This window comes from Poecilia reticulata, chromosome 8 (assembly GCF_904066995.2).
Source record: "Poecilia reticulata chromosome 8, P_reticulata-male-v2, whole genome shotgun sequence".
NCBI lineage: Eukaryota > Metazoa > Chordata > Actinopteri > Cyprinodontiformes > Poeciliidae > Poecilia > Poecilia reticulata.
The window spans coordinates 6,865,236-6,889,715 of NC_088837.1; the positions used below are offsets into that span (position 1 = coordinate 6,865,236).

The following is a 24,480-nucleotide window of genomic DNA, read 5'->3' on the forward strand; positions in this document are numbered from 1 at the left end:
CCATTTTAGTTCCGTTTATTTTTTGAAATCTCCTTTACCATAAAATAGGATAGTCTATACATTTTTTGTCCGTATTCTGAATATTTTTGCTCAAAATTATTAATACCCCTTGCGAAGTTAGACTTAATCTTAATTTTCTTCCAACCAAGCCAAAAACTTTTATTTCAGGTTTCCAAAAAAAATAAATATATAAAATAAACTTGTGTATTGTTTTAAAATAAATGAAAAGTCTTTAAAATTATTAGTCGTCTCCTCTATGTCAGCTAAACGTTATTGTGGATAAAGATATGTATTCACAAGTTCTGTATTTTTTTTCTTGTTGACTTGTTTTTCCGCAAAACTTTCGCTCATTATCTCGTTTAAATCAGAGTATAACCGAGAAGTACATGCATTTTGAGTAATTCAATTCCTAAAGTGAATCTTTTATATACTAATTATTTATTATTAACCTTTTCAGTTAATTTAGATGATTGTGACTTAGTTAACAGAATTTGTTTTTGTTTCATAAATTGCAAGTTATAGTAAACATATAATTATCCCTTTCAATATTAACTTCTCTTGATACCTTGATTCCATGTTTCAACACATCATAGGACACCAACACTGTAAAAAGTACATATATTTATCATTGTAGATTGATGAGAGAATACAGATGGAAACATATCATAATGATGAACTGGGAAAAAAAAACATGATATGAAATGTGAAGCAGCAGACAAAATATAATTATGAAGCCAGTCGAACGAAGCTGCATCATTTTATGAATTAAATTGTTACTGAGCAAAAAAATATTAATGACATTACACCATCGGGTATCAACGGGCTCAAACGGTGAGGCAGATACTTTGACCAAAAAAAAAAAAAAAAGTGACATTTTACAAAAATAAAAGAGCTTAACTACATAAATGTAGCTCACTGATGTTACATGCTTTTATGACAAACTTGAGATGAACATGGATTACGGGTTGTTATTGCGGTGGGAATGCTTTTTCAGCTCTTTTTCTCCGCGGGTTCCTTGCTGCTCTCCTGTTTGTGGTTCAACATTTTAAAGACTTTCGGGGCCTTCAGCTTTCCTTTGGTCTTCTTCGGCCCGTCCTTCTGAAAGCCTGATGAGAATCCAGGAAAGATATCAGTTTATTCACGAGCTAATGCAAAACAAGTGACTGAATATTTAAAAAAAAGCTTTTTATCTGACTCACTCTTATTTCTTGTGCTTTCCATATCTTCATCTCTTTCTCTAATGACAAAAAAACCCCAAAAGTTTTCAAACTGTTATTATAAAAGACTTTTTATTTGTCTCCATATACCTGTCCTGATCCAAGCTGCTGATGATCTGGTTCCTCTGTTCAATGATGGTAACCAGCTCAGCCATCAGCTGCTGCTCCCGGCCTCGGTCCTCCTGATCCCAGTCTTTCTCTGATTAGAAAACAACAAAAGGAAAATCGTGAAAAATCAACAGTGACCCAAATCAATCGTGTTTCCATTGCCAAGATGGCCGATGTTGAGCAGAAAGGACTCAAACCTACCGGGCTTATTGAGGAGACATCTGAGCTTGTACTCCACATCCGCTTGTCTGTCCTCTAATATTTGCTGTTTTGTGCTGAAAAAAACAAAACAAAACGAAAAATTTGATCACCAAACAAAACTGAATTTCAAGTAACTTTTAAGCAAGAAATAGCAGCTTGTTTAAAGTAAATTATTCCTTAATATTGATGAAAAAGTATCAGTTAATCAGAAGTACATTAGTCACAATAACAAATTTTGTTGGACGATGTATATCGTCCCAGAAATTATTGCGATAAATAACCTCTGCTAGCTGCAGGTTGTTTCACTCGTAGCTAACATTTCTTCATCGATATTAAGGAAATATTAAATTAAAACAAGCTTCTTTTTCTTGCTTAAAAGTTACTTGTAAGTTAGCTTTGTCATAATTTAGAAACGAGACCGAAAGCACTCAGTAAGGTTTTGTGCTTTTGCAGTGCGAGTCGGGAATTCGGTCAATCCAACCAACACAAAGTAGCGCAGAAGTTGTGAAATGGAAGGACGATAAAACACCATCGGCAACATTTTCATCAGTAAATATATGAAAACGGCTTTTACAGGATCGTCCTTACAGATTCAGGTGCAGCTGTTTTGATGGGATGGGAGTGTATGTCAATCTGACCACTGAATGTTTCTCCAGTTCTTCCTTGCAAAATATTCTTTGCAGAGAAAGAACTGAAATCAGTTTCGGGCGTGTTTGGGTAGCTTATTTTTTCCTTTGTTGTCACAATATTTTTGAAGGCAAAAATCGGTTTGAAGGTTTAACAATATTTGTGCTCTTAATGTGGAAGAATTTCCAGGCACCGCATCTCACAGGCGGAACCTCCGTCTGCCCCACTTACAGGTAGACCAGTTCTTTGTTTCTGCGCAGCAGAGTGTGTTGCTCATGGACGAGGCCGAACCACTCGGTCAGCATCTGATCTTCTTTACCTGAAACAGAAACAAACACATTTGCTAGAAACCATGAGAAGCGACGTTCACGTAGAAAACCTTCCGGTACGGAGCGTCAGCCGTACCCGTCCTGCTGTCTCGGATGTTCCTCTCCAGCTCCACTCCTCGTTGCTCCAGCGCCTCCAAGTCGCCGTCCAGGCTCCTCATCTGCCTCTGCAGATCTTCCGTAGAAACGTCCCGGTCCGTCCGCACCTGTCGCGGCGACAGCAAGTTGCCCGTTTAGCTGCGGGAACGCGTCGATTACGAACACATGGGAGGTTTTTCTCTATACCTGCCTCCTGATGAGAGGGAAACCGTGTCCAGGCGCCGGACCGCGACCAGACGACAGGTTCTGAACCGTCTGCGACCGGGTCATCTCGGGTCGCTCCGAGAATGGATTTTCTTTACAGGCAGACTGAGAATAGGGAGAAAAAACTTCAACAGTGATGAATGATTTATGTGTCAGAGCATATGGTGGAAAAAGAGCAGCAGCATTTGGTAGGATGTAATATTTCAAGTGACATTTTGCTTGCAAATAATGTGTCACTATAACAAATCATTCCAGGAATTATTGCTATAAATGATAATATTGTCATTTTGAGACCATTTTCAACTAATGTAGTAATAATCATAACGTCATGATATAATATAATGCAATTATACCCAAAAATACCTAAAAAAAAACACCTTTCATTTCTGATGAATACTTGACACCATAACTGGAAAACATTTTAAATATCCAAAATTAAAAAATAACTATAATGTATTGCGAAGTCTCTGTAACCAAAATTTAAAAAGAAAAAACAGGCAAAATTGGAAATTAGGATTGTCGTAAAAAAAACAAAAAAACAAAAAAAACAAAAAACAAGCCAACTGCCTCGTACTGGATGTCAAATGTTTGCAGTGTTTCACAAAATGCAGCCTTTTCAACGACGTTAAAGGGGCGCAACTGTAAATGATCAGGTCCATTTTGATTTATCATGCCATTAATTGACTTATTGCAGACACGACTCAGGTTTTGCTTGCAGAAAGTGAACTAATGTCAGACAGTGAGGAGAAAAAAAAAGGTTGTGTGTCATTTTGTAGAGCATGTGTGAAACACAGGAAGCCTGACAGTCTCTGCTGAAACTGATGCTACTGAGCAACTCATTTATAGAAATAGAGTAGAAAATGAGGCCTAAAATAGATCCTTGAGGAACACCTTCATGCAACGTAAGGGCTGATAGTAACTTACTGCGGGAAAAGTTTCTTAACATAAAACCTCCTGAAACCAAGCAAACAAGCACTAATACATATTCACTTCTTCCCTGTAGTAGTTTTGTGTCGTACCTTCCCTTCACACGCTGAGGCCGACCGGTCGGCGTCACGCAGCCCTGTGGCCGCGGCGTTGGTCTCGGAGCGCTCGGACGGGATCGCTGGCACGGACAGACTCCTGGTGAAAGCGGCGCTCCTCTGTGCTTCAGAGGACCTCAGGTCTGTCGCGTATGACGGATCGTTCCGACCACCGTCTGCGGGTTCTCCGCCGACGGTTCCCGCCGAGTTACCGTCAGCTGTCGCCGCCCGAGCCGGGTCAGGCTGCGCTCCTTCACGGTCCTCTGTAGAGACACACACGTGCCCGTCCCATCCTCCGTCTGCATTCCGTTCAGACTCGCCGCCAGGTTCTTCTCGAGCGATGCCGCTGTTCTCCGACGGACCAGCAGAAGGGCCGGTCGGACTGGCCGCCTCCTGCTTAGGAGCTTCATCGACCTCTTCATTTTCCTCCTCCTCCTCTTCCTCGAATGGGTTAAGAGAGGGCATCCTGGGTCTGTTCCACAGCGTCAGCGTGTTGGAGATGGGTTTGGACCGAGGGACGGGTACCGGAGGTGGGGCCGGAGGCAGCTGGGTCCAGGGTCCAGGATGCACGATGGCCATCCAAGGGTGGTTGGTTTTCACTTTAGGGCTGGAGCTGGTTGCCCCAGGAAACAGAAAACAGGGAATATTAGAGGCTCCTGATCTTCACTGCAAAAAACAGAAAACCACACCAGGTATTTCTGGTCCAACCTTAGTTCACTTGAAATGAGACAAAACTAACTCAAAAGTAACTTTTCATCAACATATAGGAGCTTGTTTTAAGCCAATAAAACACGCAGATTGTCACATCGGAAAGATGAATTTGTTATAAGTGAAATAATCTGCCGATGAAACAAATAATTTTTCTTCAATATTAAGAAATGATTGACTTAAAACAAGCTGCTACGTCCAGCTGAAAAGCTACTTGTAAGTTAGTTTTGTCTCATTTCAAGTGGATGAAGATATTTACAGACCAAAAATACTTGGTAAGATTTTGTGGTTTTGAAGTCATTGTTCATTTACGCATTTCCTGTTCGACCCGTGAACTCTCGCTCAAAATGATCGTTTCACTTCTTTCGTCACACTCTGTGACTCTGTGACCTTTTAGGCTGTTTATATAAAAACCAGCTGGAGCTCCGCTGAGCTCTTAAATGAGACAAAAAAAACCCTCCAAAAAACAAGCGATCATGAATCTTTTCATCATTTTTAGTAAAATACTTCAGGGATGTTTGTAAGCTTCACTCCTGAAGTTCTGATTGTGAAACCAGAACGGTTCCAGGTTCAACAGACCTCGACTGAGGAAGAGGACAAGTTAAACTCTCACACCTGAAACTCTGAAGCTCTCGTGTCAATTGTACGTCTTTCAATTCCCTTTGGCTGTAAAGTCGAGCTCTGATTGGTGGAAACACTTCTGGCTGACCTGGGTAAACCCTGGCGGTCCGGTTCTGGACAGAATGCTAAGAACAGCTTTGGTTTATCTGACTGAGCCACGCAGCACCAATCAGCCTATTTGAACTGTGATTACCATAAATGTTGAGTTTGAATTGTACTTTACGTGTCATTTATTTTTTTTTAGTACATTTTAAGCCTCTTTTTTGATTTTGTGCTTTGCCTCAGTTACGGCCAGTTTACGCATAAGATAGGCATTCATCATAACACATTCTCGTCATAGTAACAATTTTGACTCATCGTTGTCACAATAAATTTCAGTAAATAAAAATAATTAAAAAAAAAACTGACTAAATGTTTATTTTGCTATTTTCTCCCTGTTTTTCTTTTCAACAGGAGCTTCAATTAATTCGTATATATGATTAAATGAATTCTGTCTGTGCAGATAATGTTTTTTATAAATCACACTTCTTTAAGAAGCTTATTTCGAGTAGGAATGTTTTATAAGAGCATCATTTTTATGTTTGTGGTGCTACGAATGCTGTTGCCTCAAAATAAAAGGAATAAACAGTTTGTGATCATTTTTGTCGTTATCACAATAGCACTACGAAATATTGTGATAAAATTCACTCCACCCAGGTTTCACTTTTTAAAATGTTTTTTTTTTACAAAAACCAAAGTGTCAAAGTGAATTTTATTTTATTTTTTTACAAAATAATTACAATTAAATCAAAATATAATGCATATAATAAGAGACGGCATGAATATAACTTTGTAGTTTCATATGTACTTTGTTTGAACAGTTTTCCATCTTCCCTTCTGCAAATACTTTTCATCAGTTCTTCGGTTTCTATCACAATTTTGATTCATAATTATTGTTTTATTTACTTAAGTTCATTTAGTTATTTGCTGCGGTTAGTTTTCAGCCAAAGCTCTTTGAGTTGCATTTAACTGGAGATCTCTAAGTAAGATCTGACAAACTGTAATCAGATAGAGATTTTACAAAAAAATGAAGTTATCAAAAGCTTTAAGCATTTAATCCAAACTAATGCAGATGATATAAAAAAAGGGGGCAACTTTTAAATTTCTCCTTCTGCAAATTTTAGATCCTCATATTGAGGATCGCTCCGGCTGACGTATTTGTTTTTCAAATCTCTTCTGGGTCTTTTTAAGATTTGATAAACTAGCCGCCGTACCACTGGAAACTTAATTAGAAGGTAAAAATGTGCTTCATGTCTCTGTCATTTGTAAATAATAATAATAATAATAATAATAATAATAATAATAATAAAATGTTCAGTACACTTACAGGCCAGGAGGTTGAGGTGAAGGATTGGTTTCTGATATACATGCACAGAAAAAAAGATAAAATAAATACATTTAAAAATGTATTCGTTTTAATTTCCGAATGCAGGTGCACGGCGTCATTTAGAGAACATTAGGTGAAGTAAAAACTCGCTTACCTCCAGCGGGGGAGTCGCTCATTGTCTGAGCGGTTCTGGATCTGGGCACGGGAACAGGAACCACAGAGGAGTCCATGCTTCTCCTGGGAGCCGGGACGGGAAGCGCGCTTCCCTCCGAGGCTCGGCGCGGCTCGGCGTAGCGAGGCACGCTGCAGATGGCCGACCCGCTCAGAGAGTAGAAACCCGTCTGGATGGGATGACCGGGCCGATGACCAGCAGGCCTGAGTTGCTGCTCGCTGTCGACGCCGGCAGCTTTTCTGTCCGTTGCATGATGAGAGCAGACGAAGGACGTCTGATCACTTCCTGGAGTGTAGGAGCCTGGTAAGAGAGCGCTGCGGCACACCCTGCACCTGAAAGATGAATCAAATACAGAAAATCTGATGTAACATTAAAGGTGTTGCAGACTTTACCGCTCAAATGTGCTGCTAGTACCGAGTCACTCAGCGAAAAATCACAAAACATCAACAAGGGGTTTTGGTCCATTTTCTATTGCTCACTTGAAATAAAACAAATAACTATAAAAGTGACTTTTCAGAAAGATATAGTAGCTTGTTTTAACTAAATATTTCCTTAATTTTGACGTTAAAAAAGTACCGGTTCTACTGGTAAATTATTTCACTTATAACTATTAATTTTTCATCAATATTAAGGAATTTTAAACTTAAAACAAGCTCAAATGTCTTGCTGAAAAGTTATGTGTAAGTTAGTTTTGTCCTTTTTTCAAGTCTAATAAGATATTTGCACAAGAAACTAGAGCAAAAATTACTTGGTAAGGTTTTGCCTAAAGACGCATGTCACATTAACTTTTTTTCAGCAAACCTTGGAGTATTTTATTGCAATTTTTTGAAAAAAAAAAACAACAACACAGATTAGCGCAAAAATTCTAACAGGGAAAGGACAAGATTTTTCACAAATCATCTGGAAAATGTATTGGTCGTTCACTCCACAAACGGAGGGCAGGCTGTAAGAAACCCGTCGCTGGTCAACGTTAAAGTTTTCATGAGAAGCAAATGATGCATAACCTGTGCTAAAACGGCCTAATCGAATTCCAGAGCTAAAAAAATCAAAGTCCACACGCGTTCTATGTCCAATCTGACTGATCTTGATCTACTTTGCAATAAAAGAACGAGAAAAAAGACTTCAGTCTCGAGGTGATTTTTTTTCTAACTGTTTAATAAAAAGCAATTCCCCTCCCCCCAAAAAAAGAAGAACATAGTAGATAAACGCAAAACACATCAAGAGGTTTGGACACTTCGACAAGGCACTGCCTAATCACAGCCAGGTGTAGAGGTCAAATGTCACCAGAGGTGAACTGAGGCGCATTAGAGACAAACGTCGACGTTCCAACCAGGACAGACGAGCGTCTCTCACCTGAAGCAGCCGCGGTGGTAAACCTTCCCGTCGCTCAGAAGCTTCTGTATGAGGTGAACCGGCTTGGAGCAGAGGGAACACAGCACCCTGGGCCTCGGGCCGGCATGACTGTCCTCTTTACTGGTTTCCAGTTCAGTCCGACTCTGAAAGCAGAAGAGAAACCAGGCAGTCAGACGCAAGGCGAGAGAGAGAGAGAGAGAGAGAGACAGAGAGAGAGAGAGAGAGAGAGAGAAAGAGAGAGAGAGAGAGCGGGAAGCGAGGAGCCGCCGTACCTTCTGGCTTCTCAAAGTTTTGTGCACCTTCGTGACGTTCAAGACCTGCGATGACCACAACCTGCAGGGACCTGAAGTCAACAGGGACAGTTGGAGAAATGAAAACGTGAATGTATTACAGTTGATTTAAAAAAAAAAAAAAAAAACTCAAGGTCGCTTTGTAGGTTGTTGCTTTGAAAACAACACTTTTCAAAACGCTGCTTGTTTTTGTTTAAATCCTGCTGCACACATGCTGGCAGCTATGCTAGCGTGGCTAGCTAGATGAAAACAGCTCTTTGTTAAGCACAGGTGGGCAGCAGCTAGTTACATTTACTCAGTTACATTTACAAGTACATTCAGAAGTAGTTTAGCTACGCTGTACTTTGTACTTTTACTGGAGTAATATGATAATGAACTACGAGTAAAAGTCCTGGATACTCAATACAAGTCAAGAAAAAGTAAATATATTTTTAAAAAGAAACGTATGAGACGCAGACACAGACCTGTTGTTTATTAACCAGCTCTGCTGTTTTAAAGTTATTTCGAGCCTATTTGAAGATGAATACGACACAGGAAACACAGCATATTGTCACTGGAAGTAGATTAAATCGCTCTAACATACACACTTTACCTTCTGTAAGTAATGCTTTTAAGTAAAGTTTAATATTGGAAAAAGTGTTTATTCTGCCTACGTGTGTTGGAATGTATTTATTTATAGTATTAGTTTTTATTTTCGTCTCAAAAGTGACAGAATTTGCACATGAATGTATATTTTGTATGCTGATGGCAACATTTTTCAAAATGTCAAATCAGATTTTATGACAAGTTACTGAAGTCACATTTTCACCAAATATTTTTTCACTCTGACTCGAGTCATTTCTTGGTCGGCTACGTTTTCCTTTTGCTCGGGTAAAAACACGTCGAAGTAGTGCTGCTCTTACTTTATCATAATTTTAGCAATTTTGCATTTTGGCAATTAAAAAAAAAAAAAATGTAATCAGTTGGGGGAGAAGTTCCTAGATTAAGAAATATTAGTAAAAAGATATAATACATGACAGTAGTCCCAACTATCCTTTTACAATAAATGTAATTAAATATATATATATATTTTATTTAACCTTTAACTTTAAGTTGATAAGAGTTTCTAGAAACGTCCAATTAATAATATATTTCTTTTAAACCTGGGGTACAAATGTGATGTGACACAGAAGCCTGTCCCTTTAAGGCTGGACTCTAACCTGTAATTATGTTTGCAACCAAAAAGATAACAGAAATCTCTAAAGTACTGTTAGAAATCAGGAAAACAGCGTCTCCATGACAACCGAACCATTAGGCGCCATCTTTAAGCCGCCTGACCTGAGCTTTTCAGCAAAGTGCTAAAGTAAAGTGGAGGATCTGTGATGCTGGAGCGTCCAGCATCGTGAACTTTTGATTTCAAATAGACGTTAGGGTTTTAGATTTTTTTGTACTAAAACGTGTCTGCAGTCATTAATGGTTTTACTGAAGCTTCTTTAAGTAGGAAATACGTTTATAGCTCTTCAGCAGCAAAAGGTCACGACCCCAGACCAGCAGAAGTGTTACAAAACATTTTGTCGCCATTTTCACCGTCGTGTCTTTGTGCGACGACGGTAAAGTAAGTCTATGTCGACACGAGGAAGTGAGGTAAGCAGCTCGTACCAGGAAGTCCACAAACTGGCGGCTTAACCAAAGAGCAACGCATGCAATCAAAGACAAACACACAGAAACGCGGCAACGCACCGGGAGATTCTCCGCCGCTGAAGAGGTTGTAGTACTGGGAAACGTAGGTGATGACGGTGAGAAAGTCAGGCGCGTCCGTGGAAACCATGTCCTGTGGGTCCAGCAGAGGAGGGATTCCCAGCTTCGCCTCTGCGACCTCGAAAGCCTGCAGGGTCGAGAGGATGAAGGAGTTTTCACCAACACGCGGTCCGGCGGACACAATGCTGGAAGGGAAACTCCTGCCGGCTTGAACAAAGACGTGACTGACTCACCAGCTTGTTGTTTTGGTAAACATTTCCCCTGGACAGAGAGCTGAAGTCTCTAGAGTAAAGCAAGAATAATAATAATAATAAGTTAGAAACTGTCAGAAGCAGGAGAAAAGAAGGTCACAAGTGGTTGAACTATCATAAAACTGAAACAAGCTACATTTATGAATGAAAGATTACACGTTAGATTAGACTGGAGTCAGCAAAGGTACCGATTCTTAAAAAGTATCAACGTGAACATTTACCACTGTGTTTTATCGCACCCTTCACCGTGCTTTATTGTGTGGAATCTTAAAAATGTTTTTATAAATAAAACCTTTAAAACTCAGGCCTCCGTTTTCATGGTGGCTCCTCCTGTAAACTGATCCAGCGCCATGAATTACATCCAGAAGTCACATAATTACAGGACGGACGCACTAACTGAAGAAAAATTGGGCCTATATTAATATCCGATATTAATATTGCTGTTAACACTAGTAACTGTACAGTTTTTACATGGCTTTACAAATAGTTCACAGCCCTTTCGACACCATGGAAAAAACGACCACACTACTACGTTGCTTCTCTGTCTCAGTTAAACATTCCACAATCCTTTGCTGCATCACTATTACATGCCTGTACAAATATGGCCAACCTCTCCTGAAACACACACAGCAACAAGATGGAAACAAACATTGGTTATTATCATAGATCCGGTTTTACTCGTGGGATCGATGTCGCTTTGTTAAACATTTACTGGGACGATACCAAAGTTAATGCAAAGATAGGCCTGTCGCAATAAGCAATAAATCAATTAATAACATGAAAAATTAAAATGCGCTCAATTATTTCCAACTTTTGGCAGCAACTTTTTTGCTGGACGATAAATTGTCCCCGAAGTTATCGCGATAAACAATAACATTGTTGAGACCGCTTTCAAGTAATGTAATGGCAATGACATAATAATGCATTCTCAGGGATCCATCCACTTTAAATTTAAATAAACATTTACCACTGGAACTGGAAGACATTTTAAATATCCACAATAAATCAACAAAACTACAAATAAAATTAATTATGATGTTTCTGAAAACGTTTTTTTTTCTTTTTTTTACATATTTTGTCATCCTGTTTGCTGTACAAACAGAGAGAAACGTGAAAAATGATATTTCAGATGGAAATTATTGATCATGTTTTAATTTACCATGCAATTAATTGATTTACTGCTTATTGGCGAGCCTATCTGCAACCAAAAAAAAAATTCTTTGCACAAGACTCAGTTGTACCCGCAACAAAAAAAAAACGATTCTGTTAGGTGAGCTGAATATACATATACGCCATACTTTTCAGATGATCTTTTTTCTCTTAAGTTTAAATTGTACTAAGATTTTTACAGTGAGAAAACACATCAGATGATCCGTTCAGTCTGGGTCTGGAGAGGTTAAGAAGAGGGATTAGTCCAGCAGATTATAGTCTCCACTCTAAACGAAACGACCCAGTCCTCTTCAGCTCAGTTTGAACTGAAGGTCCATGTGAGGAGGGGAGAAAAAAAAAAGACAAGAAAAGAAAAGAAAAGTACAAGCATTTCAGATGAAGGGCCGAAGCCTCTGGTCTACTTACATCAGGTCGGGTCGGTGTTTGTGGATGATGGCACAAAACGCCAGCCCATCCCTGAAGGAGGCTGACATGTTCTTCACTTCCACACCGGGGTAGCTGGCGCATGTGACGCGGCACCACTCCAGCAGAGCCTTCGGTGATGCTGCCATCTTTTTGCGCGACTTTCAGTTGCGGACGGGGAAAGCATTTCCCTTTTTACGTGTGAGACATCAAACAGAAAGAAGAGCAGAACGGTTCGGCTTGGTGAAGAGAACAGGAAACGTTCACCCTCTTCTGCCAAACTGCACAAACAATGCGCCGACCCAACGAAGCTACAGGAAGGAAGTTATTTCTTCACACTTAAATGTGCATCTCCACCACCTAAAGATATCCACACTGCGTATAAAGAGCGTAGATTTCCCCCCTCCGCAGATTTTAGACCAAAGTTAAAGAAACGGTTCTTCTCACACTCACTGAGCCGCGGACTCGGTTTCTCCGCTATGAGAGAGTTCAACAGGGAGGAGAACTATTGTCTGAATATGTCCAGTGCCACGAAGCCTCCCGAAAGACCTGATAAAATAGGTGTTAATTTGAATAAAACCCAGCAACTTGCTCGCTCCTCCTCGTTGTGCTCCACAGCCCACAGCACGCCGCCGCTAGAGGGAGACGTAGAGCCGCTCTTTTTCTATAATTAGGAGGGAAAGGTCTCTAGTTACGAGATTACTGTCAGCAGTTCAAAGCACATGCCTTCTAACTCACAATTAAATCTTCTTTCTTTCCCATTATGAAACCAAATGTGTTTTTTATATCTTTGTATGATGACGTTATTTGTTCTTTTACAATGTTTTTTTTTATCAGCTTCCCTGTCTCTGCTAAAAAAAAAGAATATTTTTTTGAATTTTTCCACTCAAATAAAGTCAAGAAAATAGACTAAATGTTGCTTTGGTAGGTTATTTGTACTTATTACAAGTTGTATATATAAAACAATGCTTAACCGTGACTTCCGTGTGAATTTTGATTTTATTTGATTTTCTCCAAAAGACAACTTGAAAACAGTATTACTATGAAAGACTGCCTTGCAACCTTCTATTATTATCCTGAAAGTTGTGAAATGACATATTTGCTGGTAAATATAGTTTACTGTTAAACTATGGAGCGCAGAACCTATAATCACACCGTCATTACTGGACTGGAGCTGACTCACATGGATTATACAGAAAATACTTATATGTGTACTATCGTATAAACAGAAATACATGTATTGCAGTTAAATATGTATTCATATTTTAAACATGAAAAAAAATGAAACATATTAGATTTAATAGCAACGGTAACGTTTTTTTTCATTTTCCTTTTATAGATTAAAACACCTCTTAAACAAATGTGTTTTGTTTCAGACCTTACATTTATTACTAAGTGTAACATGTTACACTTAGTAATAAATAGTATTACCAACTTGTAGTAATAAAATACGATTTTAAGACATTACGTAACTCCACGTAACGCAACTAAACGTGTTTTTTTTCTGTCCACTCCTCTTATACGCAGCTTCCGCCTCGCTCTACGTGCCCTTACGTACATAAATCTCGCAGTGATGGCTGCGCCGCCCGATACGGAGAGTTTGGAGTCTCATATCAGTAAGTCTTTCAAACGTACCCCTCAGAGTCGGCGTTACCTGTTGCTCCGGACATGAACTAGTCATTATCCACGAGCTGTGAGTGAAATAGCGGCTCACTGCAGGCTCACCGGGCGCAGCAGCAGGGGCTCAAAACCCGCCGCCACCTCCGGGATGCTAACCTAGCTGCGGAGCTGCTGTTCCTGCCAGCTGTCAACACCACCGACCACAGTCAGGCTAGCTTTAGCTCCCCGGCGGACACCTGCTACCGGGCTGTGTGTGTCAGAATCACCCGGGCAACCTTTTTTTTTTTTTTTTTTAAATCACGCCTGTTATAAAATGCTTATGACAGTGATTTTATCTCGTGAGAAAAATCGAGAAAAGACTACAAATGCCAACTGAAAGCTAGCTATAGTGACACTGTTAGCACCCGAGGTTCACTCAGGTGACACACTGGCAGGTTTGTTCCTCTTTAAATTGTGAAGTCGAACAGCTGGTCGCGTGCCTTTTGAGCTGAATAATTGCGCGTATTTTCATTGGAAAAAACATTTGATGACAAGGTTTAAATGACTAAATTATAACAGGTTGTTTTGAATACTATATTAGCAAACCTAATCTCATCTATGCATCTTTTATGTCATTCTCAAATAGTTATTCAACTTTTTTTCAGTTTTCTTGGCGGTTGATATTTTTTTTATTTGCTTACGTAAAAAAAAATTTTTTTTATAAATGGTATAACAGAGAAAAATGAAATTTATTTCAAATAAATGCATATGACAACCTAGCTACAGCTACATGTATATATTTTCAAACACATTTTTTTGATGCATTTTTGTTCAACTTACCGTTTGGCCTTGCTTGGTTTGCTGACATTTCAGACAGAGCCACAAATCCACTTAACAGAGACGCAGACTGGAGCAGCATCAATGCCTTCTGTGACCAGCTCAACAACGACCTGGAGGGGTAAGAGGAGACTCGATGCCTTTTGACTTATTTTACAATCCCCGTACTACCTTTTTTTTTTTAGGTTTATTTTTATGAGGAAATATCTTCTCACCTTGAGAAATTGATCCCGTTCCAGACCTCAGCTGGCCACCAGGCTCCTGGCCCACAAAATCCAGTCTCCTCAAGAGTGGGAGGCCATGCAGGCGCTATTGGTGAGCTAACACCCGCTCATGCAGAATGATCTGCCTTCACAAACAAACCCTGTCCCTCCTCCTCGCTGCCGTCTTTCATTGCTTGTGTTGACCGTTTCAACTCCAGGTCCTGGAGACGTGCATGAGAAACTGCGGGAAAAGGTTTCACAGCGAAGTGGGCAAGTTCCGATTTCTCAACGAGCTCATCAAAGTAGTTTCCCCAAAGGTACTGAGAGTCTTGTCGCTCTTAACGCGTAGCCTTTTATTTTCATAACGGGTGAACTGACAAACACGCCGTTTTGTTCTGACTCTCAGTATTTAGGCTCTCGCTCTCCAGAGGCAGCAAAAAAGAAAGTTCTGGAGTTGATCTACAGCTGGACGTTGGCGTTGCCTGATGAGCCCAAGATCTCAGATGCTTACCAGATGCTAAAGAAACAAGGTAAGAGGCTGCTAGCAAATGCTACATTTTTGTTATGTAAGCTTTTTCTGTAAACAATTTTTTAAAATTTTATTAGAGTATAAAAATTAGATTCTTTTTTATTAAATCAGGTATCATTAAACAAGACCCAGAGCTTCCCCCAGACAAGCTGCTGCACCTTCCTCCACGCAGACCTAAAAATGCAATTTTTGAGGATGAGGAGAAGTCAAAAGTAAGAACCTTCTGTAACAATTATCGAAATTAATGATATGATGCGGTGAAAAGACATTTTCAGTCAGTTTCCTGCTGTCTGTTTAAACTTTCCCTTTGCTGTCATTGTTTGTGTTTCTGCTCTGGTTAATAACATTTTTCTTTTCAATGCCGTTTGCTTTGATAGATGTTGTCCCGCCTGCTAAACAGCTCACACCCTGAAGACCTGAAAGCTGCTAACAAACTCATTAAGGAAATGGTCCAAGAGGTAAACCTTCCGTTTTATTTCTGCATTTCTTATAATTTTTTTAATTTGAGTTTTAAAGCTTCTAAACGCTGCTTTTTAATCTTTCTTTTCCTAATCTGAAAGCTTCAACATTGAATTTTACTAGCAAGAATTAGATGCACAAAGTGTGAATTTAATGCAGATTTTCTCTACTGTTTACAGTATCAAAAGTATAAATACAGGCTGAAATGTGTATCTAATGGTGCGTTCACACTGCAGCCTGAAGTGACCCAATTCCGATTTTTTGGCAATTCCGATTTTTTTGCCGGGGCCGTTCACACTGCAGGTAAATGTGACCTGTATGTGTTCTGCAGTCTGAACAGGCAAACGACCTGAAAGTGTCCCGCATGCGCACTAGAGGGCGTAATGGCGTCAGCGTTCTCAGTGTTCTGCCAACCGCCATAAAAAGAAGAAGTGTTCTGTGTTTGCAGAAGTAAACATTGAGGCTAACGGTGGAGCATTTGAAGTTGTTATCTGGCCGGAGCAGCACATTAACAACTTTATTCTCATATAGTCCGTCATGGTTGTTGTTTTTCTTCCCACTTGCGCGTATCAGGACGTAGAATATTGAGATTTGTTGAGAATCAGTGACGTTCAGTTCGAATGAATGCGACCTGAACGTTAGGTTGCATTTGAATCGGATACGTATCGGATATGGGTCACATTCGAAAAAAGAATCCGGCCTGTGCTGTTCACACTGCCATGAGAAGATCGGATACATGACGCATTACGTCAAAAAAAATCTGAATTGGGTCACTTCAGTGATGTGTGTTCTTCAGCAAGTTGAAGAGAACCCACACAGCGTAATTCTTGGATTTATTTAAACTGGTTTGTTTTCTCCGTGAGGCTTTCAAGCGGAGGAACGCAGCTCTAACTGTGAAGCATGGTGGTGGTAGCATCATGCTGAGGGTCTGTTTATGCTCCAATGGTTCTGGTGTGTTGTACAAAGTGGATGAAGACAAACGACTTCAACCAGGATGTCCCCACATCCTTAAAAAGTCTTAAATTTGTGTCTAAAATTCGAGCCTTAAAATGTCTTAAATTTGCTGAAACAAATGTTGCTAGTATTCATCACAGGGCTTAAATTGCGTCATGGCAGGACTAGTTAATGTTGTTTTGCACAGATTTTCTGTCAGGCAAAAGTTTGAGTCAGACAAACATCTTTGCTTTCCGCGACTCGAGACGGTTGAAGCTACCGCTAACTAGCAGCTAATAAACCCTTGCTAGCTAGCTTTTCTGTCTTTATAATTTTTTTTCTGCGCTTTGTTGACATGGAGCAAGTCCCCCCAGCCATCCCTGGCATTTATATTTTTTCGGTTTTAAATTTAATTCAAGATTATTAAAAAAGGTCTTTAAAAGTCTTAAATTTAAGCTGCTGTCGACCGAATTCCTCAAACCTCGTCTCAAAAGAAGCACACAGCAAAACAGGTTTTGCAATTGTAAAAAGTAAACACTACACTTCTGTTCCAGGAAGCCAGACAGTGAAATGAGTTCTGACTAGAGAAGGAGCAGTCAGAATCATCCCTGAAGCTTCAGAAAGTGCTTTTTTTTTTGTGTGTGTGTTTTTTTTCCTCTGCTGCCTGCAAAGAAAACAGTCTGTGGCGAAAATCCCAACCACATATTAGTGAGGATGTCCTTCTGAGCCTGTATGAATACTTTTGGGCAAACCGATGTCCCGACTGTCTGCTCAGGATCAGCGGCGAGTGGAGAAAGTGTCGAAACGCGTCAACGCCATCCAGGAGGTGAAGGAGAGCGTCGCTCTGCTGACTCAGCTGCTGCAGGACTACGACGGCACGGCGACCGACCAGGGCAACGCCGACCTGATACAGGTGAACAAAACAAGCTCACGCAGTGATAATCAATCTCACTGTGTGAGTGATAATCCATCAGCCACACAGTGAGATTGATTATCAATATGCAGGGTTTGTACGGGTGATTAAAAATCCTTGCCAATGCTTGAATTTCCATCAGGTGTTTTCAAGGTTTTGGAAATACTTGATTTCTGTACAAAGTTCTTGAAAGTGCTTTGATATCCAAACAGCACAGTTTTGTAAAACGGTGCAACCAGATGCAGTTCAATCAATCAATCAATCAATCAATCAATCAATCAATCAATCAATCAATCAATCAATCAAATTTTATTTCTAAAGCACATTTCAGCAGCAGGGCATTTCAAAGTGCTTTACATCATAACAAACACAAAAACACAAATCCAGATATTTACATACACCTAAGAAAAACGGCTACATTTCTTAGTTAAATCAGACTAAACTTTTCTTGTTTTTATTTGCTAAATGCCAGGAAATGCCCAGAATGTTTTTTATTTTCTTTTCTTTTTTACATTGTGTTTAAGCATTTAATTTGAGCAGAAACGCCATTTACCTCAACAAGATTTGTTTGAATTTGGTTTCAAAGTAATAAATATTTACTATTCCTAAAGGCTCAATGACTTGTTGAGCTATACTTTAACCAAATTGATTGAAATTGGGTGAATTATTATTATTTCTTTATTACTGTTTTGTTCTTGGACTAACAGGGTGTGCTTTTAGAGACATAATTCAAAACATAACATTTTGTGGTATTATAATTTACTTTCTCCTTGCTGTGTAATGTAGAATACTATCAGAAGACATTAATAACAGTAATGAAATATATCCTATAGAAATTGTCTTCTTTGGTTCGTTTGTATTGTTTTCATCTCAAGTGATGCTGGAAACGTTTGAATATTTACTTTAAAAAAATGCTTGAAAAGTGTTTGAAAAGTGAACGAACCCTGAACACAAAACCCGTCTGAGTCCATCCCGTCTTCGCCGTCAGGATTTGTACCAGCGCTGCGAGAAGATGAGGCCGACGCTGTTCCGGCTAGCGAGCGACACGGAAGACAACGACGAAGCGCTAGGTGAGCCGCGCGCCTTCTCCTTCGCCGTTTGTGGGTGGGAGGCGTCCATCTTGGTGGCATGAAAACCGTCACTCCTCACTCTGCTTTGTCTGCGCAGCCGAGATCCTGCAGGCCAACGACAGCCTGACTCACGTCATCAACCTGTACAAGCAGCAGGTGAAGGGCGAGATTGTGAACGGAAACAACACACTAAACGCACAGAAACCCGCCGGTGGGTCAGCAGCCGAGACGGAACCGAAGAGAAGTGCTTGTCTTTTGCTGTAAGCTGACTAAAATGCCGCCCACTGATTCAGGAACGGCTCTGCTGGATCTGTCCGGATTGGACACGTCGCCCCAGTCGCCTCCTTCCTTCCCAGAGTTCCCCACTCCCACAGACGGCCTCCAGGCTCCCTCGCAGGAGACGGGCATCAGCCTGCTGGACGATGAGCTCATGTCACTCGGTAACGTTCCCATTTTCCCACTCGACTGTGAACGCTCTCGAGGTTCACGGCTGCGTTCCCGTTACTAAGGTGTGCAAATCTTAGTTGATATTTTTGCTAATGCTGAAAAACAATCACCATTTTCAGAACTGTGGTGTTTCCATTAACTAAGAAACGGAATTAAAATCCGACATGAATGAGCTTACTCTTTGGAATAACGTTAAACTTGGGAGTGGTTATGCATCTATGTGGCGTTTTGGAGGAATTGTAATCTGTGTATTCAACACTTCCTGTCATCTTTTTTGTCATTTCCTCCAGCAGTAACATCTGGTTGCTGATCATGTGACTGGTGTGATGCGAAAAAATGTTTCCATTGCAATTTTGTGAAATATATCTATTATACACAAGCGCAAAAAAATAACTGAAAAATTATTATTATTATTTTAATTGGCACGTTCTCATTAAGCAAATTTATTTTCGTAACTTCCAAGTTGCGCAATTTTACGTTTTGTGAAAACGCAGCTAACTTGAAACGTCCTCTAAGCTCCGTCTCTTTTCTGAAGGTTTGAGCGAAGGGACGCACACCTCCAACCCGTCACAGCCGGACGACTCCACAGCCTGGGACTCCTTCCAGGTGAGCCGTGGGAAAAACGTCACAGAGCTTCACAATCTGCTGCTCCGGGTGCAAGAATCTAATGAAGACTTATTTCGTTCTTATTTCTCCTTCCAGTCCTCCGACAGCATCGATGCGGATGTCCAAGCAGCTCCTCATCTCCTGCTGAGTCCTGATCCTCCGTCTCACTCCCAACCTTTGTCGTCCCTGGATGAGCTGGACCTGCTGGGGAAGACGCTGCTGCAGCAGTCGCTGCCTCCCGAGGGTCTGCAGGTTAAATGGTACGCCTCACACACACACACACACATACTGCACGGCTCGACTCAGACTCGAGTTTTGGGACGGGAGTTTTGGAAATGGTTCACATCTTCTGTGTCTTTTGTGAAAAAAAGCTACAGGCCACAACTCTGACTGGTTAAGCCTTAAAAAGGCTTAGAGGGGACAAATTATGCAACATTCTCACTACCTCTTGTTGCTTTCTTGTTGATTGTGCAGGAGGCTGTACTTCTGCTTTTCAAAGATGTACGGTTGTTTCCAGCCATTTTAACATGGCCTTGAAGACGCAGAAGATGTGAATTAAGGGCCTTGAAATGTCTTAAATTCATTAGAAGCAGAGAGTAGGAATATAATAAGTTGATGGGTCTTGTATTTAGTTGTGACAGGACAATTTCATCTTGTATTTTCTGTTTTGTTTTGTTTTTCCTTGCTGGACTTTTCTGTCAGGGGAAGGTTTGAGTCTTCATTGTGTTCTGTGACTCAAAGCAGCTGAGGCTACCACTAAATAGCTGCTAATATACCTCGGCTAGCTGTTTTGCGTCTATCATGGGTTAATGCAAAGTTTTGACCAGTTGGCTGGACGACATTCACACATTTCTGTGGGGACACAAATTCTGTTCATAATGATCTTAAAAAGTCTTAAGTTTTTGAAAACGTGCCGAGACCCTGCTGTGAGCTAATAGTTGCTCACAGCAATCTGTTTATGCTAGCGGTAGCTTCGTAATGATCAGCCCAGTGATGCATCTCAAAGTGGACACTGACCAGGACCAGCTTAACCTTCATCTTGTAGCCAAGGTGGAAACATTTCTCTGGTCTTATAAACAGAGAAGTGTTTTCTTCATTGTAGGTAATGGTGGTTAAAATGTTTGTGCTGCTCGTCTTTCTTCCTCAAGGGACAAGCAGCAGTCCAAGCCGACTCTGAGGGATCTCCAGACGAAGTCGGGAATCAACACTAGCGCTCCTGCTGTCGGAGCCTTAGTGGCTGACCCCTCCGCCTCCAGCCTGGGAGGAAGGCTGCTGGACAAATCCCCGGCTCACGCAGCAGCTCCTCCCCCTGAAGTCTCACTGGCCGATGTTTTTGTACCTCTAGAATCCATTAAGCCCAGTAAGTGCAGAGGAATCACTTTTTCTTTCTTTTTTTTTTGCATATATGTGGTTGTTTTTCAAACTTTAATGATTTAGCCTGTTTCTGACCGCTCCTCCTCCAGGTAGCCTCTTACCCATAACCGTGTTTGACGGACACAGCTTGCGGGTTCTCTTTCACTTCGCCCGCGACTCGCCCCCGTCCCGCCCCGACGTGCTGGTGGTGATCATCTCCATGTTGTCCTCCGCCCCTATTTCCACCACCAACATTCACTTTGAAGCTACAGCCCCAAAGGTCAGCAGCGATGACCTATGAACTCTGTGTCTCCTCCTCAGATTCTGACTTTTAGACTCACTAGATTAAGGGAAGTGGTTGCACACAGTTTTATTTAGGGGTAACAGAGTAACAGTAGCGGTTAACGGGGCTGGGGACAGTTTGTGGTTGTAACGTGACGATGTGGGGAACGGTTGAAGGTGTGTGAATTTTCTGTCCTGCCGTTCTGTTTGCATCGATTGCAGTTTTCTGCATGACACATTTTAGAGTTTTAATCATAATAAATGAAGCTAACTAACCTAAGGACCTCTGACTCGTATACATATCATCCCTAATGTGAACGCATCTGGGTCAAAGATGGCTGATGTTTTTGTGTTTTTATCTGCAGTCTGTGGCGGTGAAGCTCCAGCCTCCATCGGGGTCAGAGCTCCCAGCTTTTAACCCCATCCTGCCCCCTGCTGCCATCACGCAGATCCTGCTGCTAGCCAACCCTAACAAGGTAGCTACTAGCACAGGCTTTAATGTTCCTCTTAAAAATGGTTTTTATTTCTACACTAACAATAATATAGTGCAAGCAAGAGACTTTGTCCTGTTTTTCATGTTTCCATTTTTCAAGATGGCTGCCGTTTTTGAGTCATCTGTGCATGACCATGAGATGTTACACGTTTTCATGACCTGGATGGACTTTATGTCACATCATATATTTTCCACTTTGGTCATCCTATGAAGTAAGAATATGCAGCAAAATTAGAGACCGAGGACTTTTGCTGTTTTCAATCTCACTCCAGTTGATGAAGATGTGAGACAGACGGTTAGCATTAGATGTGTTTAGCAGCATTAGTGGAGTTAGCTGTGGCATTAACTACCACAGATTTTGGTGCAAACACATATTCTTTATCACAACCCTGGCAGCCATTTTGAAATATGTCCACCACAAAAAGGAAACAGGACATGAAGAAAACATGTTTTCTATGGCTCAAGACATGCACGCTATGATTTGACAAAGATTTTTGCACCAAATTGGCAATTTTAGTGCAAAAATGTATTTTCCATTACAAGCAAATATGATTTTTACGGGTCCAACTGTGTATCATTTGGCACCAAAAATATTCATCTGTGATAAATATTGGCAAAATTCACTGCAGAAATAAATATCTCTTAACAAGCATGCTGGACCTCTTAATACAGCTACATTTCTTGCAGCTGATGTAACTTTTATTTTTGGTTTTTGAATAAACCTGTAAAAACATACTTAGCTGGACTCTTGAATCCACCTGTGAAAGATTTTTCTGAAATATTAAATCATCTGCTGCACTAAAAAAAAACATTTATGTCCTTGAAAACTTTTAAAAATATGGGACATTTATTCTGAATTAGAAATGAGGAAAAAAAATCAGTTCATTACTTTTGCAGCAGTTGGAATAATTACTCCTCTCCTTTTTTCTTTTTTTGTTTCCCTGTGTGCTTCAGGAGAAAGTCCAGCTGCAGTACAGACTATCGTTCTCCATGGGCGAGCAGCAGCACAGTGAGAGCGGCCGTGTAGAACAGCTTCCTGACCCTGAGAGGTGGGGGAACCTATAGCACCTGACCTCACCCCGTCAGACTCTCTGCTTCCGGACTCGGCCGCCCATCCTCCGCCATCGGCGCCGTTTTCAGACACGTTTCCTTTGCGGTCATTCTGGCGTGCGTTGGTTTGGGTGGTGGTGATTTTTTTTTTTTTTTTTTGAGCGGTTCTCACTCTTGTGTCTCTAGGTCTAGTCTGTTTTTTTTTTAACGTGGCCGGGTCCAAACCTGCAACCGCTTGTCATCACATTCTGGGAGGAAAGAAAACAACAAATGTGTGCATGTTTGCTCATTCCTTGTGCTTTATTGTTGTTTTTTTTTTTAGTTTTCTAACTTATCTGCGTTTACCTCGGCATGCTTTGCAAACACGGGATAAATGTTTGGATGACTCCTGCACAAAGAAGCTACATTTGATTAACTCTTTAGTGTTTTTTTTTTTTTTTCTTTTGTGTGTGTGATTTCTTGCTTCTCTCACGGTGGCTGAGTCACTTTCTGATTGCACAAAGAATGATTCTTCTCCGTTTTCCTTTCATCTTGTGTAATGAACAAACTCTACTGTATCGTCGGAGCTGTGTATTTTCTGCCATATGTGCCTCTTTTGCTGTTGTATTATTTAAAGTTTGAAGCTTTTGACTGGAGTTTTTTTCCCCCTCATCTGTTGATTATTAGACATCTTGAAATATTCAAACTGTTTTATTGCGTTGGGTTTTAGTTAACGTTGAAGCCTTAGCAGGTGAAACCGATTATCAAACTTAAATATATGCAAAATGAGCCAAACTCTGATGCTCTCTGCGCTACAGCGTCTCCTTCAGACATGTTGGACTTTTTTTTTTTTTAGACCAGTGATGCATGATGGCCGCCTCCCCGTCCCATCACAGCCTCTCAGTCACGTTCCACTGCACTAACTCCCAGTAAAAATGCTCTGCGGCGAACAACATTGGGTAAATTTGACCTGTGCAGGAACGCAACAATGGGATATTCCAAATGGAAAATTAAAGTATTTTTTTTTCCTTGGTGATCTTAAGAATTTGTGCTGATGATGAAAAATATCGAAGCTCTACAGGAGGAGGAAAAAGAACAAGGTCCATCTTTGATTAACTAGTGATCAGCTGCAGACCTCTTGCTTGGTAAATACAAGCTTGAAGAGTCAAAATGGCTGCAATGATTAATAAAAATATGAAGTTTAGGCAAAGAAGAAGTGATTGCGGAAGAGCTGAAGACTGTAAGATGATTAAACACTTACATTTAACTCTGCTCATTAACCAGAGGTTCACAATGTGAAAAATGACAGGGAAACTAAAGTATGCATGCTGATTAATCTACTTTCAACATATCGAGTCTGAATAGAAATGTCTATCAGACATTCAGCCTTTCATCCAGAAGAAAAACCCGCATTTGACCCTTTAGCCAAAAACGCATCTGAACAATGCCTTAATGTTGTTCAGAATGGATTTTTTAAATCCTTTCATTTTAGCATAATCTGTTAAATTTTCATTCTGCTTGTCCACCAGATGGCGCCACTTTCCCCTAATCTGAAATATGTAACAAAATTACGCACTTTTGCCCTCTGTGGGCCAGGAAGAAACCGAAACAAACACGCACACACACACACAAAGATGTATACATATTTTAATTTTAGGAAGCTTATTTCTTTTATGTTAATGCAACAATTCAGCTATGTCAAGTCTGCTTAAAAATAACCGTATATTATATTACTGGAAATTTTGGGGACTTGTGAACTTTTGTTCTTAATGGTTGTTTGGATTTTAGAAAAAAAAGGAGTTGACCTCTTGTGCATTTGGTATTAAATAGGGATACAATAGACTGTTAACCGT

At 40.5% G+C, this 24,480-nt stretch overlaps 2 protein-coding genes across 4 annotated transcripts; one reads left to right on the forward strand and one right to left on the reverse strand.

The window, feature by feature from the left end:
- Positions 1-608: 608 nt before the first annotated feature.
- Positions 609-13,724, reverse strand: micall1b.2 (MICAL like 1b, duplicate 2). Of its 2 annotated transcripts, none has more exons than XM_008415540.3 (16): positions 13,529-13,724; positions 11,878-12,065; positions 10,285-10,333; positions 10,034-10,178; positions 8,297-8,367; positions 8,025-8,167; positions 6,654-7,003; positions 6,500-6,530; positions 3,802-4,417; positions 2,765-2,887; positions 2,559-2,685; positions 2,385-2,472; positions 1,527-1,600; positions 1,308-1,416; positions 1,200-1,237; positions 609-1,106 (listed from the first exon to the last, which is right to left on the reverse strand). In XM_008415540.3, the coding sequence occupies exons 2-16, from the start codon at positions 12,021-12,023 to the stop codon at positions 991-993; spliced, it is 2,226 nt and encodes a 741-aa protein (XP_008413762.2). In that variant the 5' UTR covers positions 12,024-12,065; positions 13,529-13,724; the 3' UTR covers positions 609-990. The 2 variants fall into 2 exon arrangements, with proteins under 2 accessions (XP_008413762.2, XP_081465855.1); XM_081609729.1 differs by having other exon boundaries at positions 13,510-13,724.
- LOC103468443 (ADP-ribosylation factor-binding protein GGA1) lies at positions 13,379-23,283 on the forward strand. Of its 2 annotated transcripts, none has more exons than XM_008415536.2 (17): positions 13,379-13,490; positions 14,347-14,431; positions 14,550-14,625; positions 14,732-14,830; positions 14,920-15,043; positions 15,154-15,254; positions 15,420-15,500; positions 17,210-17,347; positions 18,336-18,417; positions 18,515-18,628; positions 18,711-18,857; positions 19,400-19,470; positions 19,567-19,730; positions 20,619-20,830; positions 20,934-21,103; positions 21,471-21,581; positions 22,553-23,283. In XM_008415536.2, the coding sequence occupies exons 1-17, from the start codon at positions 13,448-13,450 to the stop codon at positions 22,661-22,663; spliced, it is 1,929 nt and encodes a 642-aa protein (XP_008413758.2). In that variant the 5' UTR covers positions 13,379-13,447; the 3' UTR covers positions 22,664-23,283. The 2 variants fall into 2 exon arrangements, with proteins under 2 accessions (XP_008413758.2, XP_008413759.2); XM_008415537.3 differs by lacking the exon at positions 13,379-13,490 and adding an exon at positions 13,789-13,928.
- Positions 23,284-24,480: the final 1,197 nt, after the last annotated feature.

What these genes read in the sequence shown, in the direction of transcription:
- micall1b.2 (XM_008415540.3), bottom strand. Translation starts at nt 12,023, where the DNA reads ATGGCAGCATCACCGAAGGCTCTGCTGGAGTGGTGCCGCGTCACATGC. An exon ending in AAACACCGACCCGACCTGAT is followed by an intron (nt 10,334 to 11,877) that starts GTAAGTAGACCA and finishes GCTTTACTCTAG; the next exon opens with AGACTTCAGCTCTCTGTCCA. An exon ending in TTTACCAAAACAACAAGCTG is followed by an intron (nt 10,179 to 10,284) that starts GTGAGTCAGTCA and finishes TCGACCCTGCAG; the next exon opens with GCTTTCGAGGTCGCAGAGGC.
- LOC103468443 (XM_008415536.2), top strand. Translation starts at nt 13,448, where the DNA reads ATGGCTGCGCCGCCCGATACGGAGAGTTTGGAGTCTCATATCA. An exon ending in TCTAGAATCCATTAAGCCCA is followed by an intron (nt 20,831 to 20,933) that starts GTAAGTGCAGAG and finishes CTCCTCCTCCAG; the next exon opens with GTAGCCTCTTACCCATAACC. An exon ending in TGCTAGCCAACCCTAACAAG is followed by an intron (nt 21,582 to 22,552) that starts GTAGCTACTAGC and finishes TGTGTGCTTCAG; the next exon opens with GAGAAAGTCCAGCTGCAGTA.